At 42.0% G+C, this 18,578-nt stretch overlaps 1 protein-coding gene across 1 annotated transcript in view; it reads left to right on the top strand.

Annotated features, from left to right (window-relative positions):
• LOC144728500 (cell adhesion molecule DSCAM-like) overlaps positions 1-18,578 on the top strand; it is a 197,878-nt gene that overhangs the window by 23,292 nt on the left and 156,008 nt on the right. Inside the window, 2 exon segments of the mRNA XM_078607988.1 lie at positions 7,328-7,669; positions 11,866-12,012. Coding sequence (XP_078464114.1) covers positions 7,328-7,669; positions 11,866-12,012 — 489 coding nt within the window.

The raw sequence follows: 18,578 nt of genomic DNA, 5'->3' as shown, positions 1-18,578 counted from the left end.
TAGAACGAGTACACGGAATGGTCTGTCTCCCTCGGGAGGAAAAACTAACTAATGAGTGTGCATGTTATTGGCCCTACCACCCCAGTGTGCGTGATTGTCATTATTAAATCCTCCACCGAAACCATCTTCCGCGACGCTGTAATAATAAACATGATATCTTTGTCTCTTTCTATACCGTACATGGTAATTAAATAAGATTATGGTTTAAGGTTGATGCATTGTGAAGGCTGGCTCAAATGTGAAAAGTCTGTTGACATTATCGAGTGCTATTGAGGAAAGCCATGGTCATTTTATAACTTGAATATTACTCTCAAAGAGACTGCTTTGCATTTGAAAATTGCGTTGGTTTTATTTGGCAATAAATTCTAACAACTACCCAGAGTACCATTGAATCATTTACTGTTGCTGTGAGGATACCATACATTTCAGAAGTGCTTAGAGAGCTCTATTGTGTATTACAAATATAATTTACAGCCCTTTGTCAATCCACTGGTTTCATCTTGGGGGTTTGTTTGACCATACTTCGTTGCTCTTGTCCTGTTGCCGTTGGGGAAGACTGGGGCCTGTTCAGGTATCACTGCTGTTGTTATCCACGGCTAGGAATTGAACGTAACTGGCTAAATCAACCACTGCACCCACCACTCCACCCCATGTAGAATATCGGCGAGCTTATATGCTATATCTGGCTCATTAAATGTTTTGACATTATCTGATTCTCTAATTAATACAACCCATTTTAATACGGTATCGTTTGAGTTAGAATTTGTACATTTAAATTCATCCTTGAATACAGGAGGAACACATTTGAATCAAAATGTGACCGTTTGTCCGAACTACATCTGTTGAATGCACACTGCAGCATCGTAGTGGATGCAACACATATATAAGGGATATAAAAATGCCACTCGAAAAAATTCAAAAGAGTTTTTTTTTCTCATTGCTTCTGTTAGAATTCCTTTATCGCACCATCTGTGCTCTGATAGCAGGATTTATTCATAATCTGTGCGTTATGGCAACCAAGTATCTTTGCAAATGGGATTCCGTGGAGACTGGGGTAGCTGTTCCCATCGGCTGTGACTTGTATTGCCAGGGGCAGTATGCACCACAAATGCTTTGACACAACGCGAAGCCGTGCGTCTGCTTGTGCCCCGACATGTTAAAATGAATGTTTCACAGTGTATCATTGACGAGTTGTGACTGTGAGCGCGTGTGCGCTTTCGCCCGAGCTGGTTTAAGCGAATGTATTCTCGGGCCCTTTTGGTCAGGGTCATGTTGTTTGGGTCCTCGACTAATTAACGAACTAATGTTTTCAAGCCCCGAGGGGACCTCTTAGTTTGAGGTTGTGTCCGCTTGCAGAAAATGTAAAATGAACATATGGATTGATGTGAACACTTTCAAGAGGTCATTTTCTGAAGGTGGATGTGTAATGCTTGTGTTGGGTGGTGTGTGGGCCAAAATCAAGTAGGTATTTACATAACACATGGTTTTCACGAAATAGGTCTGCTTGCTTTGGGTTGTTAACGTTCGGCAAATTACTTAATAATCAAATGGACAATCATTTAGGACATGCTTGTGCGTCCAGCGTATTCTTTAAACAAAGCGCATGTTCACATTGTGCAATCACATTTTAAGCGTTTGGACATAACTACAGTACATTAAATGGGCTCATAATTAATAACACGTTTTAATTATAATAAAGTGGGTTTTTTTCTTCCTACACTCAGCTCGAACCTGTGATATGCAATCGGTGGAGAACATCAATCTTGTTTCAAGCACATGCACATGCCTTCAAACTGATTGCACTCGTGAATACAGGAGAACCTGTTAGGGTAAAGGTCTTTTTGCGTCGGGTACTAAACTGATGCCAAACTGATGTTAAATGCTACAACAGTGCCCAGTAAGTGGTGCATTATCTGCATCGTAACTGATTGCAAATTGCATGTCTTCTCTGCGATGGGCCAAAGCAGCCGTTCTGTGTTCTGCATAATGTTTGGTAGACTTCAAGAAGAGATGGAGACATCTGCTTAAATATTTATGGTTTAACTTCAGTTGTTTACGTATTTTTTTTTCCCAATTGAGTTTTTGAAAATCAAGTTTAAATAATATGTATTTTTGGAATCGGAAACAAAATAATGGAACAGTTTAGATTTGCATTGCGTTAATTGGCATGCGATTTTTTTTCTATTGATGCTTTTGATAGCTGAATGACTGAGGCAACACCGAGTCATACATTTCACACACATAAGTCGTTACTACTTGATTATAACTGTATACTTGTGTGTTCATATGAAGTAGAAATACTATAGGCAACTCTGTGTGTTTATTTAAGTGTGTTCATGTGCATGGATCGGGTTTCGCATGAGTTCAAATCCGAGCCACAGCTAAGATCAAGAGAAATTTGTATCACTATTTGGCTGGGGCCTGCGGAAGGTGGACTCAAGTTCTTAAATGAGTACTGTGCTGAGTGTAGCGTGTAAGCATCATCATTGGGGGCGATGGTCATTGGCTGGGTATGGCGCTAGCCACACCATCTCTCACAGGTCCTAATGGTCGAAAAGTATTTGTTTTTGTGGAAGAGAAAGGCTGCCAGGCATGAATGCCCACACCACGCCACCTTGTGCCGTGTCGGCCTTATTTACGTCCTCATTAACAGCACTTGGTTATGTATATATATATTTGCCAATGCCGGGAATTTTTGGTTTTTGTGATGACATGTGTGAGTGTGTGTGCACGTGTGAACACACGTTTTTAGTAAGTAACCTTTACTCTGTCAGTGGAAGGAGACATTTTAGCACGAGGAGTATCCCAAAATGGAGACCAGGAATTTAAGAGGCTGAAAAAAATGGAGACATTTTAAAGCAGTTGTTGGATGTTACATTGAAACATGTAATGATTGCGGTGGACATGATGTGTCTTAATAGCTATGTACTACCTACACGATTATTAACGCAGTCAATGATTCCGAGGCATGTAATTTATTACAACTCCACTCTATTTACAGCAGAACTGATCATACCACACTTCAATGTTCTACATCTATATGTCTGAAATCGGCTCAAACCTCCCGTGAATCAAAGTGGCTTCTGTGTGGCCACCCGCCACTCTCAATCCCTCCCCTCTCCCCGCCCCCTGAGAAAACGCACACCGCTCCCTGCAGTGTCAAGGCCCCTAGTTTAGCCTCTTCTTCCTCCCTATCCTCATCTTTCCTGATCCTTGGCCAAATGTTGTCCTAATTACTTTCCCATCCTTGACTCTGATCATCTCGACGTGGTGTGCCACGGGGCAATTAAATATTTGTTTTATGCAACAACACATTTCCACCTATACTTACGTAAATGTACGTAGATGCTGTCGTGGTGTGTAATAACACTCCGGCATTGCAATCCAGGGGTCGGTTTACCGGCTCATATAACCCCGTGAGACAACTGAAACTGCGGGTGAGTATCTCACACCGCGTGGCCTCCCCCTACTCAGCAATAGTGAGATAGAGAGACATATTTTTTATGGGTGCACACAATTGATTGGCTGGCCGCGTGTGGTGGGGTAAAGTGTGGGTAGTGGGCACCACCACCTCTTTCGAGGCGTCCGGCCGGCGTGTAGGCTTTTCCATCACATCCTCTATTATAGGGTTGCCTCGGGCTCCGTCGATTTGGAGGTCCTTTCCACCTGCAGTGGCATGAGCAAGACGTTGCAGGGCTGCAACCTTTAACGTTTGAACACGCCTACAAACGTGAGCTCTGGGACACAAAGTGGACCGTGTATGCCGCACGCAGTCGAAATGTATTCCTTGCATCAGCATTTATTTAACCTGCGCGGCGAACAAAACAGATCGCTCAACCTTTGAAGAGCTTAAACTTTGGTGAATTTTATTTAATATAAAAAATATCTAATTTGAAGCCTGTTGCCTCGGCTCAGAGCGGGACGCGGATGCGTTGGTGGTGGGGAGGGGGGTGACATGAAAGAATGTTGAGCTGTGACTTCGCCCGCAGGTTTTATTGCTGGAGCTTGGTGAACTAATCAAAAATTAAACACCGGCCCCCCCCCATCTGAATGCATAATGCATGTCATCAATAGCAAACCAACGGATGCATAGCCAGCAATTGTTTTTTTTATGTTAACTAAGGGTTGTTTCTTTCTTGTTCTTTTCATTTTATTTCCCGCAACCGTTGTTCGTCCCTCCGGTACTCTGCGGCATTTTGTGTTTAACACCAATGAAGCACAAACCCACTGGTAAACTCAACACACACTCTGGGTTTTTTTTGTTGTCGTGTCGTCTCCCCCAATCACGAGCCACCACAGCGCCATTCTTCTCTGGAGGATATCGTCTCGAAAGCACGGCCTTTTCTTTAAAATAGAGCGATGCATAATGCTAATATTGATATGGTGTGGACAGTCTCCATTGTCAAGCCGCTGATGGTTGAGGGCCTCACCACGCCGTGTGGGTTCGTTGGGGTTATTTTTTTTTTATCACACTAGTCATTGTGGGTTGTTGAATGAGATTAGCGTATATGTGGGAGCATAGAAGTACGGTACAAGAATATATTTGGCCGCACTTCCTTCGGAAACCCCTTTGACAACCGGCTTTTGCATGGTGGTCACCCATGCAAGCAGGCTCCAACTTGCTTAGCTTCCAAGATATTATGCGATTGAGTGCATTCTGGGTGATTCGGTCATCGGATGAAAAAAATGAGAATATTTTGGCTCGCAAAGCTTAACAATGCTCTATAAGTGTGTTCTTCATGTGGCAACGCCTTTTTTGGTGTTTCATTATTGAAATATCTAACATGAGAAACTCTTCATTATAACACGAGTTCAACTGTTCTCGTTGCTAACTCAGCTGTTGACATTGCATTTCTTGACAGTGACCTCAGGCCAATACAAACTTCGGTGTTATTAAGTGTGACATTTATATTTGTATTCCATTTCTGGTACACTCACATGATGAATACTTACCCACTGCTGTGTGACACACATGCAGCAGGCTAGACATTATTTAATTGATTTCACATGTCCGTTTTGTTGTTGTTGTTATAAGACCGATTATATTCCTATGAGCTCTCTGTTATGCAGTACTTGCCGACTTACGCTGTATACAATGACACGTATGGTTACAAAATATAACTCACTATTCAGCACTCACCTCTCTCTCTCTCGTATAATAATTAATAATAGTATTTTACAGCCCATTGTGAATCCATGGATGAAAGCCATCCTTTGCCATATCAGTCGCAGTAGTTGTTTGACCCTACGCTGGTGAATAGTTTTGTTGCATCGGCTCAAAGGTTCTCGCCGCTGATTGTGGCCACGGATGGGATCTCATTCAGGTTGTCAGGGCACACAACGCAACTGCACCACCACATCTTCGTGGTTCTTTCGGTAAAGTCACGTAGAATGGAAATAATAAAATAATAATAATTAAACATTATAAAATAATTCTCACGACGTTTCGGCCACAACGCAAGCAGCCGTCCTCTGTCTTCTCGACAGACCCATTCTTCACCTGAGGACGGCTGCTTGCGTTGTGGCCGAAACTTCGTGAGAATTATTTTATTATGTTTAATTTTTATTATTTTATTATTTCCATTCTACGTGACTTTACCGAAAGAACCAAGAAGATGAATCCCTGCAGTCACGAAAGCTTTAAATCGAAATTGCACCACCACAGTTCCTCCATCCCCCATCACCCACCACTCCTTGTTAAGGACTGCAAATCCAAAATAACTTAACATTCTGGTTTAGCCAAATAACCCAGCACTAATTGAGCCAAAAATTTCGATCATCTTAGTGATGCACGGCACGCCACTGATGTGTGACGGCTGGCCGTAAATTTAGCCGCGGTGGTGGTGGGCTCCACGTTGATAAAGTGCCTCCGCTGTTCGGTGCCGTACTTGTGCCGTTACGTCGACGGGACCCTGGGTGAGAATGTGGGCTTGATCTATTTATAAGGAATAATTAAGGATACTTTCTTTGTAAATGTAAATACTCAACGCCTTGCTGAGCTGCTTCTCATGATTTCATAAATTAATATTAAACATCATACGCGTCATTATGAGTGTCCTCAGCACATACTAATTATCACACATTTGATCTCTCTTGACGGGATTGCAAAGGAAATGCAGTGCTATAGCAATGGCCTTGACAATGTGCGTGTGGTGATGTTCCTGGTTCTTTATATTTATTTCACAATCTCAATGTATGGTTATTTAATTAAGCAGTTATGCCCTTAATTAAAACAACATTGCAGGTGACTGGTTTACAATGTGTTTACATTTGTGCATTCAACTTTCATGCTTTGGTTTAAGGATTATGTTTTTGAAAGAGAAAAAAATAGGTGTCATAAATGGAAAATACAATTTTTGTGGCCACAATTATGCCATTTAATATCATAAATATCGTTAACTAGTTAATACGGCATCGTCTTTGTATACTTTACCACATTGATACTGTGCCATTTGAAAAAACAAATTCAGGAAGATATATGAAATTTAAGATTTAACAAACATTCCTTTCTTATTATAGTGGCCTTCACCTTGGTTATTTTTATGATACAGCTTCTCTCGAGAATGCTACTGATAGAGCAGTGGGATTCTTTGTGCTCAAATCACAAAAACGGCCTCAAGGAAGCTGAAAAATATGACCCCATTCTCAAATTAATATGCCATTGGTGCATGTTTCTTTCAAACAAGTTACAACTAGGTCTACTGTGAGGACATCAAGCTTGCAGTATAATTATCGGTATTATAGATTCTAAGGATAGCACAAAAGGGGGTTTCCTCTATCAAGGCATTTGTAAAATGTTATCATGGTCAAAAACAGACCTTCGACAGATGAATCCACTTCTCAAAATATGAATTTCTGAAAAAACACGTTGCTTAGATAAATATATTGAATCGCTGGGATATTAACAACGATACTTTCACGCGCTGTAGTAAATGATGTTAAAAGGTACAGGTGCAGCCCTGGAATGTCCTGCTCATGCCATTGCTGGTGGATGGGTCTGCACTAGAAAGCGCTCTAGATATTCCCTCTAGAGGCGAGTTTGGCCTACGCTTCCACGCTGATCAGATGCCTTGGAACAGGTGGGGGAGCGCCGACATTTTACCCCGCCATATGCGACTTGACGATCGACTGTGTGGACAGAGTGGGTGGGGGATTAAAGAAACCTGCACCATAGTTTAAACCGCCGCGTCGGGGAATCTAATCAAATCCAGGGTGCTAACCTAATAGACACGGCAGCGGTTAATGCACTGCGTATTAAATGTAACATTAACTGAAAGCTTCCTCGAAGAAGACCCTCTTCATATCATGCTCTCCGTTTGTGTCACAGCACGGGGCAATGAGGTGGGCCCCAGCCTGCACTATGCGGCCGGCTTCCCCCAGCAGGTGACCTTTCTGGCACCGGCAGGCACACTCCTGCCCTGCCCGGTGTCCGGAACGCCCAGCGCTCGCATCTCGTGGTACCGCGAGCTGGGGAGCCCCGCGAGCGACGAGTCCGAGGAGGTGCACGACTCGCTTGGCGTGCGGCAGCTGCATCCCAACGGCTCCCTGCAGCTGCTGCCCATGACGGGAGAGAAGAGTGCCGGCCCCAGCCTCCATGACGGCACCTATTACTGCACGGCCGAGAACGCCGCGGGCAGACTCCGCAGCCTGCCCATTCGGCTGACCGCCGGTGAGTCGCCTCGACTCTTTGGTTCACTGCGTGCATGAGCTCGCTCGATGTCACTGTCGCTGCCGCCGCTGTGGCAGGTTTCGCTCCCCGAGGGTAAGGAGACTTCCAACTGGGGCCGTCAGGGCCAGGTTGAACCGGCACTTGGTTGAAATCACCATGGAGAAAGTCCGGTTGATTGGTGATCCAGCACACACTGATTCACTCCAGTCACTCGCTCACCGATGGTCGGTCGCCTCCATATCGCAATTCTAGCGCGACTGTTATAGCTACTCTACCCATGGATCGCATTGGCTCCTCCGCCCCATGTTGAAGACTCAGTCTGACAGATTGACCATTTCGTCTCATCCACGCTGTGTTCAACGATCGAACAGCAAGGTAAGATCTCACATCTCATTCCCTCACAGTCCTCCACTTTAGAATTCATTCCTAGGAAAGATCTCACATCTAATTCTTCCCTCACGCTCCTCAACTTTAGAATTCATTCCTCGGTAAGATCTCACATCCCATTCTTCCCTCACACTCCTCCACTTTATAATTCATTCCTCGGTAAGATCTCACATCTCATTCCCTCACACTCCTCCACTTTATAATTCATTCTTTGATAAGATCTCACATCTCCTTCTCTCACACTCCTCCACTTTAGAATTCATTCCTAGATAAGATCTCACATCCCATTCTTCCCTCACACTCCTCCACTTTAGAATTCATTCCTAGGTAAGATCTCACATCTCATTCCCTCACACTCCTCCACTTTAGAATTCATTCCTAGGAAAGATCTCACATCTAATTCTTCCCTCACGCTCCTCAACTTTAGAATTCATTCCCATAATCTGTTTCCCCGCCAAGTTAGTATGACCTTGCTCAATTCAAGAGGTGTGACGACTCTCATCCATTGCAACATTAACAGTGCTTCTAGATTTGAAGTTTTTGTGACTGCAAGGATTCATACTCTTAGGTTTTTTCGGTAAAGTCACGTAGGAAAAAAATTAAAAATATATAATACGTGACTTTACCGAAAAAAAAACCTAAGCGTATTAACAGCGCTGTTCGTTTCTGGTCACTTGGCACTTTAGAAACGCTGGACCTCTGCTCAGCAACTGCGATAAATAGAACATATAAATAATAATAATTCACCCTGGCACACTCGCTCGTGAGATATCAGACATGTGAGAGGACTCAAAGTTAATAACGTTTGCGTGTGGATATTGCGGGTGACACTGGTAATTTGATAGCGCCTCAGTTCCCCGTACCTAAGTAACGTAAGTAAACCGTGTCTGGTTTCAGTTTGTACAGGTGCAGAGCATGGTCTCATTTCATTTTGAATTGTAAAGCGGACGCTTACATGTTGTTTTCAAGAAACTGGTGGCCACGGTAAATCTTCTTGCACTATCGCCAGTAAGTGCTGATGAGAGTGTTTTGCATGTGGAATAATAATGATGTGCCCTATTTAAATCTGCAATACGAACCACAGGTGTAATTTTATCTCGTTGTATTGTTGTTTTCGCAGTGTTGATGTTGGTTAGGGATTTTTGTTATGGCAATGCAAGATGGTTGGCTTTATTTACACAGGATTCTACACTGTTTCGTTGTTAACAAGACGCGACTTTTCATGGCATGGTTTTTGAGCATATTGTTTCACCCGCAAAGTTTACGTGAATGTTAATGAATGCTTAGCCCAGAATAACCGCACATGTTCATGCAAAGCCTTACATCGTACCATCATATTGGGAACACTTTTTTTTCTGACCTGAAATCCTGCTTGGATTCCTGTCCGCCTACCCGGCGCGTGCCCAGGTGCGAGTGCGCGGAAGTGACGTCACCGCAAACACCTGTGCATTGACGTCACCCGCATCCCACAGCTTTGAGCAACCCCAATGTTACGCCCCCCCCTCCCCACCTTGGCTGTGGCAAAAGAGGAGAAAGATAGAGCGGGATAATAGAAGAGGGAGACAGAGGGGGGAGGAAGAGACGGAACGGAACGGGGTGGGGAGAGAGTGAATGGGTGTAAAATGGAGATGAGAGAGAGAGAGAGCAAAACGGAAAGAGGAAAGCAAGGGAAAGCGACAAGTGGTAGAGAGGGAGGATTTGGGAGAGGCAAAGAGAGATTTAGATGGGAAAAGGAGAGCTGTGAATAACGTGAGTGAGGGGGGACAGGGAGAGAAGGGGGAGTAAATTGGGTGAGATACCGTGGAGAGAGGAGAGGAACATAGAGGAAGGGAGAGATTGAAACGGGGGCAGAGGAATAAAGAAACAGATTGAAACTGAGACACAGCAAGAAATCGATATAATTTGGGATATACAGTACAGAGGAGGTAAGAGAATGGTGGAGTGAAACAGGGCACTAAGATTAAAAGATTTGCTGGCTGGCTGGGAGAGATGGATGGACAGTCACGTCCAAAGGATAAAAATAACTTCAATTGAAGGCAGTTGCTTATGAACACGTTTGCATATGAATAATCCCCTGCTTTTACAGGCATAATTGGTCCACTCTAATATTCCATATATCTATGTCAGGGTGCGGCAAATACCCATATCATTAGCAGCAATTCTTTATTAATTTCGTTCAAGGATTATTTAGCACATGAGTGTGGACAATTTTAAAGAGACAATTTTAAAGTTAAACTTCAACATTGTAATAATTTTGTGTCATAGGATAACGTTAATTTTGGTACAAAAAAATGGAAACTGGAAAAGCACTCGCCAATGACGGTCACAGACCGGTTGGTGAAGAGAAAATTTATTTGGCCAATTCAACTAGGCCAAATGTTTTTTTTGGTGGTTACAGAGGGTCTTAAGAATATCCAGATAGGTTTGTAGCTGAATCGCATACTGTAGAAACAACAATTCTAATGCTTTTGTTGGCACAGCAGAGGTCGCAAACGGGTTTTGATTCCTTACCCGTACTCGGCCGCACCAGGGTCGCAAATGGGTACCCGTCCCCGTACCCTACCCGATACCCGGCTACCCGTACACGGCCGGGTATCGGGTAGGGTACGGGTATCGGGTACCCGATCGCGACCTCTGGGATGAAGCCATGTTGCAGGCGCGGGTGGGTTGATTCTAGGAACTTGAATTGTGAAAAGAGACAAGACGTTGGGAAATGAGTGACAAACGGTTACTCACCAGTGACTCACGGCCTACCCGTACCCGTACCCGGCCGCACCAGGGTCACAAACGGGTACCCGTACCCATACCCGGCCGGGTATGGGTAGCCGGGTCTCGGGTAGGGTACGGGTATCGAGTACCCGATTGCGACCTCTGTGGCACAGTCATTAAGTGAGGATGGCAATCAAACGTTATGGCCAGAAGAAGCAGAATCCCTTCTCATCGGGGTGATTTGTCCTCGTGTGCCCATCGAGGTTAAAACTAAAGGTCTCGAGAGGTGATTTCTCGGTACCTTGACAATAACAGGCATCGACATCAAAGCCATCTTGCCTGAAGTCACCAACCCCACTGCATGTGAGAGGTTTCTTTTTGTACCAAGTGAAAAAACATTAGTTATTGAAAGCCCGACCACAGGCTCAAACCCCGAGATGCCGAGCAAGCTAGCATGGTATGGTGTGACCTGGTTCATTAGTGTCTCAGCTTCTTTTCCTTCACTGGGGGTGCCAATGGGTGTTTTGTGAATTTCGGGACACTCAGCTTTCCATGGGAAATTGATTTATGGTTGGTTTGGGTCAATGATTTTGCTCTGATGCGGATTTACCAGTTACGATTTAACATCCATCCACGGAGGCCTAAAACAAAACGCTTTAATGCATTCTCAATCGTTTTTTTAAGGGGTCATTTGGGGCAATAAGCGTTGTGTGTGACAGTAAAAAGGGCCTCGGCAGCATTTAATTTCCATAAATATGAACGGTATTAATTGGACACAGTAAATATTTCATTGTTGCAATACCCAAAACTCTGTAGGGGTTTGTATGACCATACATTCACAATGAATGTATAATCTCTCCAACTTTCTGGGTCTTTGTTTTTATTTTGGCTGAGGATTGGCAGGTCGGTAACTCAACCAACCTGCTTGTCTTAAGCAAATTAAGTTTTCTATGATGATGGTTTTATATCACAAATTAATTCTCTTTGCAAACTGAATTTCCATTTTCCAAACTGTGCAACGGCGACGAGGACTAATCGGTGCCAACTTTCCCGTGCGTGTGTTTTGTGTTGTTGTTGTTGTTGTCGTTCCCAAACAACAGTGTTTCGTGAACCGTACACCGTGCACGTGGAGGATCAGAGAGCCATGTTGGGCCAGACGGCCGTCTTCCGCTGTCTCGTGCCGCCCTCTCTGAGCGAACACATCTCGATCGTCTCATGGGAGAAGGACACTGAGCCAATAAGCTCCGGTCAGTCTCCACCAAGCCCTGCTTTCTGCAGCGTAAACACCGCCAAACCCAAAACGCTAGAGTGCACCTGAGCATCGTCAAGGCACATGTCTTTTCATTCATGTGAATATTTTTTTATATTGCATGTTGCCATTCTGCTGTCAGTCTGCATATGCCTAAAGAGATGCTGTATGCTCCTACAGCCTACTTTATTTGGGTAAGCTGGAAACAAATATTCATTTGTACTTCTCAACACGCCAAAATGCCCTTTCTTTGTCCTAAAAGCGGTGATAAATAGCTCATAAATTCTTTTTGATAGTCAATGGAGGTTTTTTTGCACCAAATTTTGACAGGGTTAAATATGGGTAGAGAAACTTGTCAGTTCATGATGCATACAATATCTCTTTGGGATAGTTAGGCGAGTTAAACACTGCATTCTTGCTGTGTGTACAAGTTTATGTGATGATGCTACACGTTTTTTGAGGTAATTTTTTTAAAGCATCCACTTGATAGCGTGGTATGCAACCTTGTATGCATCGCAAACTGACATTTCTTAAAGAGTATTGAAATAAAATGAATGCGTTACGTTTTGTAAAATACATTGCCAAGAATTGCGAGCTGTGTTTGCAATATAAAAGGCTTTAATGCCAAGAGTGTTATTTTATCGTAATACAATGGGAAATATTTTATATATTGACTGTAATTTCTTTTAATATCTTGTTCTGTAATATATTCAAATTTGCACAGTAATAAAATGTGCATAACCTAATAGGTATTACCATATATTGATATTTACATGAAATAACACATAGTATGTGAAATGTAAATACAAATATGTACTTTTATATGTGTAATGTCCTTTTATTTAGTTATGCATCTTGGCTTCTGCAGCATTTACCAAACCAAGTGTTTGCTAAGTTCATATTTTAATGGTTTTAATATCTGTAGTGTTTAAAGTATTTACAGATCATGAATAAAAAGTAAAAAATTAGACCATATCCCAGTGTTCAGTTTTTCACTGCAGTGCATAACATTTTGATTTTAATTGCCTTCCTGTAACAACAAAGTTCATATTTTTAAAACTATATTCATAACTCAAAATAATTACCATAATTAACAGTGGCGTATTGTAAGTGCAAAGCCAGCAAATGCGTAACCACATACATATTCATTATGGACTTACATGATTAATAAAGGTTGACTTTTTCATTTCACTTTAATAAGTGTCCTATGTTTTTAGACAAAGAAAGGGAAATGTTGCGTGCATTTTTTGACCTTTAATCCGAGTGTTGGTTGTACAAAGCATACAGCATCTCCTTACAAACCACATGCAAAATGCGTAATGGTTTCCAGGCACAATTGACACACTACCTCAACATGCACACTGTGAAATCCAGTTTTTATGAAAATGCATTTTCAAGAAAATATGACTTCGTACGACTTTGCATTATTGCACCTGTTTTCAGGTGGAAAAGTGCACGTGCTCTCTCTGTGGCTATGCACGCGCAACACTAACAAGGCTTTCTGAGGATGTTTGATTCACTGTGGCGAAGCAGAAGGAGACGCACTTACACGATGTTGGTCACGATAAGCAATTATCAAATAGTTGCTGTCTAACTGTGAAAACACCACCATTGAAAGCCCTGTAATTTTCCTGCTACAGCAAGGCTTAAGGACATTAAATGCTCAAAACATTGCCTACTGAGCAAGAAGGGCTTAATGACGGTAAGTCTGGACTGTGTTCGTATGTGATATTTTCAAATGTTCTGTTATAACACAATGATTTCTCACATTTAATTTCATGCTCTGTTGACTGGCCAAAATTGATGTAAAAAAAAAGAAGAGAAAAAAAACCCCCACCACAGCATCCTGCTGTCCCAAGGCTACACAGATTAAATGAATTCATAAAAAATTGAGCTGTGCATACCAATGAAAGCTCAAAATGCAGTCGACATTATCAGCCGATAAGGAAATCTTGTGATATTCTAAGTCCCATCTGCAAGGAATTAAGCGGTTTTGTTTTGGCCCCTTATAGAAACAACGATTTAAAGATGGCCACTAATTTAATAGGATATTTAAAGATGACCTTGCCTTGCATAGTGTGCTTTGCAGTCACATAACTTCTGGTAACTTAATTTCTATAGCCGCTTATCGCATGGCCTCCAGTGCCTCTGATGAATGTTTTCCTATTCCATTTTCTGTGAAAAGAAGATATTTGAAGGGGAATGATTGTGCTGTTGTCAAGTTCGGGACAATCGCCTCCATTCCTAGGGTGGTTCGGAATGGCAGCGTTTCTATAATATGACTGATTCATCTTTGATGAGGCATTTTACACGGGTTTTTCCAGATTAAACCTGCCATTGTAGTCACAGGCACATTGCCTACATAACAAATGGATTTTACTTATTATTTAATCACTGGCTAACAAACAAACACACGGTAGATCGACCTAATCTAATTAGGCAGGGGATTTCAAAATAGTTCTGGCAATTGATGATCTTAAAATAGTCCCTATGCTCAGCCTTTGATGTAAACTGATGTGACAGAAGTGCTCTTTTGTAGGAAACAAAATAATAGAGTTGCTTAGTCGATTGATGGGGATAAGTAGAACAACAACCGTCTAACAGCAGAGGCCACCACCTCTGCCTTAACGAAATTCAGAACTAATCTTGCGATTAAAAAAGACACGTAATAAATTTTCGTTCGTTCAAGTTTTTACATATATATACGGAGAATGAAAACAAAAACAGATTTCAAATTAGTCGTACACGTTGATGCGCGTGCCCAAGTGCTGGATGCGCTGCTTGCCGATACGGCGCGTGGAATGGGTAATGAAATAAAAATAAAAAAGATGCACGGGACAAAGACTGTGAGCTGAATTTAGGAAACTTAAATATTACCAAGTTTCCTTCATTGGCTTGACGCGTGCCCCCCTTTCGAGGGACAGAACCGTTAAGCGAAACACACGGCGTGTGATGGCCATGGGTTGGGGGTACATGCGGAATCGGTAAAATCGGCAGAAGGTTGACGAACGGCTCTCTGCTTGCACCTCGGAGGAGAGAAAACGATCCCAGAGGTTTGAGAGTGAAACGCGGATGGGAGGCACCGTCACCAGCAGTGATTGCTTTTTTTTTGTATTTCCACTCACATATGGTCGATGTCAAAAAAGTGTTTTTGTATTACCGAACGTGATTCAATGTCTCAGTCGCATCATTAAATCACTTTTGGTAACTGGAAAGGCAATGAAAGTTAGAACTGCAAATGATTATGCAGTAAAGGTGGCATTTCTTTATTTTAAACTGCTATTTATTAATTGGACATTTAACAAAATTGTACAAACTCACCCTGTAATGGTCTCATATATGTATGTTTTTTTAATCATCCGAATTGTTTTTTTATGTTAGTGCAATCACAACTTTAAAAAATCTGCTGAGGTTTGTAAAATTATTATAATGTATATTTGAGACCCTTAGATCTAAACAAAACCCAATATCAACCAGCCTCTATATGATTATTTTATAATTGCCATTTTATAGACTATACATATTGTTGGTATAATTGGTACTTATAAGTGCTACTCAGCATTACTTGTGATATTCCAAAATATATGTACTTTAATTGTAGATAACGATAATAGTATGAATACGTGCACAATGATGAATTTTTTTACGATGCATGCAAATACTTTCATCACCGATCGCGGTACGAGAACTAACGCTTACAAAGAGGTAATACATATTCATGTGCACCAGCTTTGTTAAAAACATGAACATCTGTGAGCCTTGGGGGGCCAAAACAGTTCCTTCAATCGTATTCAACGCTTCCCAAGCCGATGAACACACTCCTTCCATGACGCATGCCTTTTTAGTAGCCTGATGCCACCGATTCCTGGGAGTAGACGCAGCATGATTTTAGTTGTTTCTTGTGGCCACAAGCCAACCCTTGATGTGGTATTTTTTTACGAGAAAATATATGACATCAGCTGTCAGTCAGTATTAACAGAGATAAAGCAAAACAAACAATTTCTTTAAGTGCATTCTACGTTTGTCATATCTGGTCAGGCATGTAATCAAGGTCACAGGTATTTAGGCCATGTTCTAAGCCAAAGCCTTAATTGTGAGGATAAGGTTAAGGCATAACCCGAAGCTTTTTCTAATAACATTTTTTAAGTTGTGGCCTTACACTTGAGAAGTTATAAATCTGAAACTTAAAAAGCCCTGCTCAATTAAACCCAAATGAAAAACCAATGTTAGAATTAATAATCAATCAACGTCTGTCTTTAATGCTGCAAAAAACTGGAACATGTTAAATAGAGCAGATTATTGTTACTTATTGCTCAAAGAATGTTCATGGCTTCATAACCCAGCATGTGAACAATGCGTTAGAAGCTTGTGCCTTAATAATGATAGTTTTACAGAGCTTTGCCAATCCACGGCTAGCTTAATGCTTCCTGCACAGTGCTAATCGCAGGGGTTGTTTGTACATAGTGGTTGGTGTGGGTTGATGAGAGGAAAGGGATGGACCAGAACTAGTTCCGATATCATCACTAACTCCTGTTAGCCATGGCTGGGAATCGAACTCAAGAGTCCAGTTAATAATGTGGGGCTCTAACCACCGTGCCACTCCTGCATGGCGTTCGTGTTGTAATGTGACAATGGGTATCAACCTTTAGAGAGGACAGGTCAAATGTTTAAGTTGGAGAAAGTGCCTTTGTTAGGGTTAGCTTCCACCAGAGACTTGTGGACAAAAAAAAGCCAACGTTCTTGTTGTTGTGATGATTCATTTTGTGTTCGCGTTTAACAGGTAATTTGTGTTTCCATGGGGAAATAAGCTATTAACATAGGGAAATAAGCCATAACATTGCACTCCTAGGAAATGTTGACACAATTTTGAGAGGAATATACACGGCTGAGGCCAAGCTGCCGATTACAGAAATACTGGGGCAAAAAAAAACCCAAGCACAACGCTGCATCCAAATTTCACCATTGTGTCCATGCAGAGAGAGAGAGAGAATAATTCAAGTGTATGATTCATGAGCGAGATTCAGTTTCAGGGACAGATATTCAAATTATCTCTGCCATGTAGAGCCTGTGCTTAACATGATTTAAAATATCGCATTGGCTTATATATATAGATCTAAAATGTGATTCTTGTTGAAAATGGATGATTTTCTGGATTAAATTATCCTTGTCCCATGTTGTCGGATGAAACAGGAGTGAGTAGTTTTGAGTGGATGGTTTGGGTTGGTTGGGAGGCCAAGAATCTACGCTTTGCAGTCTAAAGTTCATTCGGTTGGAGATTGACCTCAGGTCATTGACAGATTTCAAAGGAAATGTTAATGAAATCACATCCTCGTCTGCTCGTGTGCGTGTGTGTAGACAAAAGATAGTTCAAGCGGACGCTGGCATTATTTTGCGTGCCGGTGTCCTGACCACATTTTTTGTTGTTCCTCGTTTCGTGCATGCCTCCAAATGCCGATGTTCCAGAGCGCTCTCCAACATTAGGAATTTTTCACACGATTCACCTGGGAAGACCCAGTAAGAAGGCACTCATAAGTGCAATGCGAAATAAGGTCTGGAAATGAATGTAACCGGAAAGAAAGAAACATTTGCATTGCCTTATTGACACAGCTTTATCATTTTATTTGATGAAAGTATTATTATTCTTTGAAACGCACGCAGAAAAGTAGAACCACGTGTAAATATTAATGAGCAGAGTACGATAACACTTCACGAGTGTCCTTTGCCCTACAGGGCAGACGCGGTTTGTATATTCAAATTTGTGCTCAAACTCCACTTTGTTCAGTCGCCAGCTGAGTGGCATGATATATAAAGTTGCCCGGGGGTATTTACTTAATTCTAATTTTGTGCTTAATATTTAACACATGTGATGTTCTTTTGACCGTGCATAACTTGGTATCTTTTGATCAAGTCTCATATATAAAAGCACATGAATATGGAAATATATATAAAAAGTATCATATTTGTAACTACTCAATGATCATTAAATTTCATGATGAATACCCCCCTCCGCATGACTACATGCTTGTCCATCATCTCCCACCAGCCCCCACCAAACCAACTTTTTTCGACTCTAAAATAATCATTATCCCATCTTAATGTGTCTCAAGGTTTCATCTACTCTGCATTGAACTCTTTGCCCAGTTTGGATTGACCCGAGACCATTCAGAATGGCAAAGGTACGTGTAATCACGAATAAGGAGCAGACAGATGTTTCATTTTTAATCCAAAGATGTCAGTTCGTGAACATTCGTGCCCTTGGCGATGTGTTCCTTATAATAAGAACCACATCATCATCATTATCAGCCATGCTTTGTCTGCTTCTGGATGCAGGCATCGCCAAGTTATTGTAAATCCTCACGGTCTCTTGATGCAACAATCCACATAGACAACCGTTTGTGACAATTAATCGTTCTGAACATTGCAATTGGAAGTGTGGTCACAGTGATCAGAACCACATTATCATCAGCTATGCTCTGTCCTCTTCCCGTGGTCCTATAATATAACAATCCTATGATGCAACAATCTGATTCCTTTCCTCATACCGCTGATTCCTTCCCCCCCCGC

The sequence above is a fragment of the Lampetra planeri genome, chromosome 29 (genome assembly GCF_965212315.1).
Source record: "Lampetra planeri chromosome 29, kcLamPlan1.2.h2, whole genome shotgun sequence".
Taxonomy (NCBI): Eukaryota; Metazoa; Chordata; class Hyperoartia; order Petromyzontiformes; family Petromyzontidae; genus Lampetra; species Lampetra planeri.
Note: the sequence above shows the minus strand (reverse complement) of the source record. Positions and strands in the feature narration are given on the sequence as shown.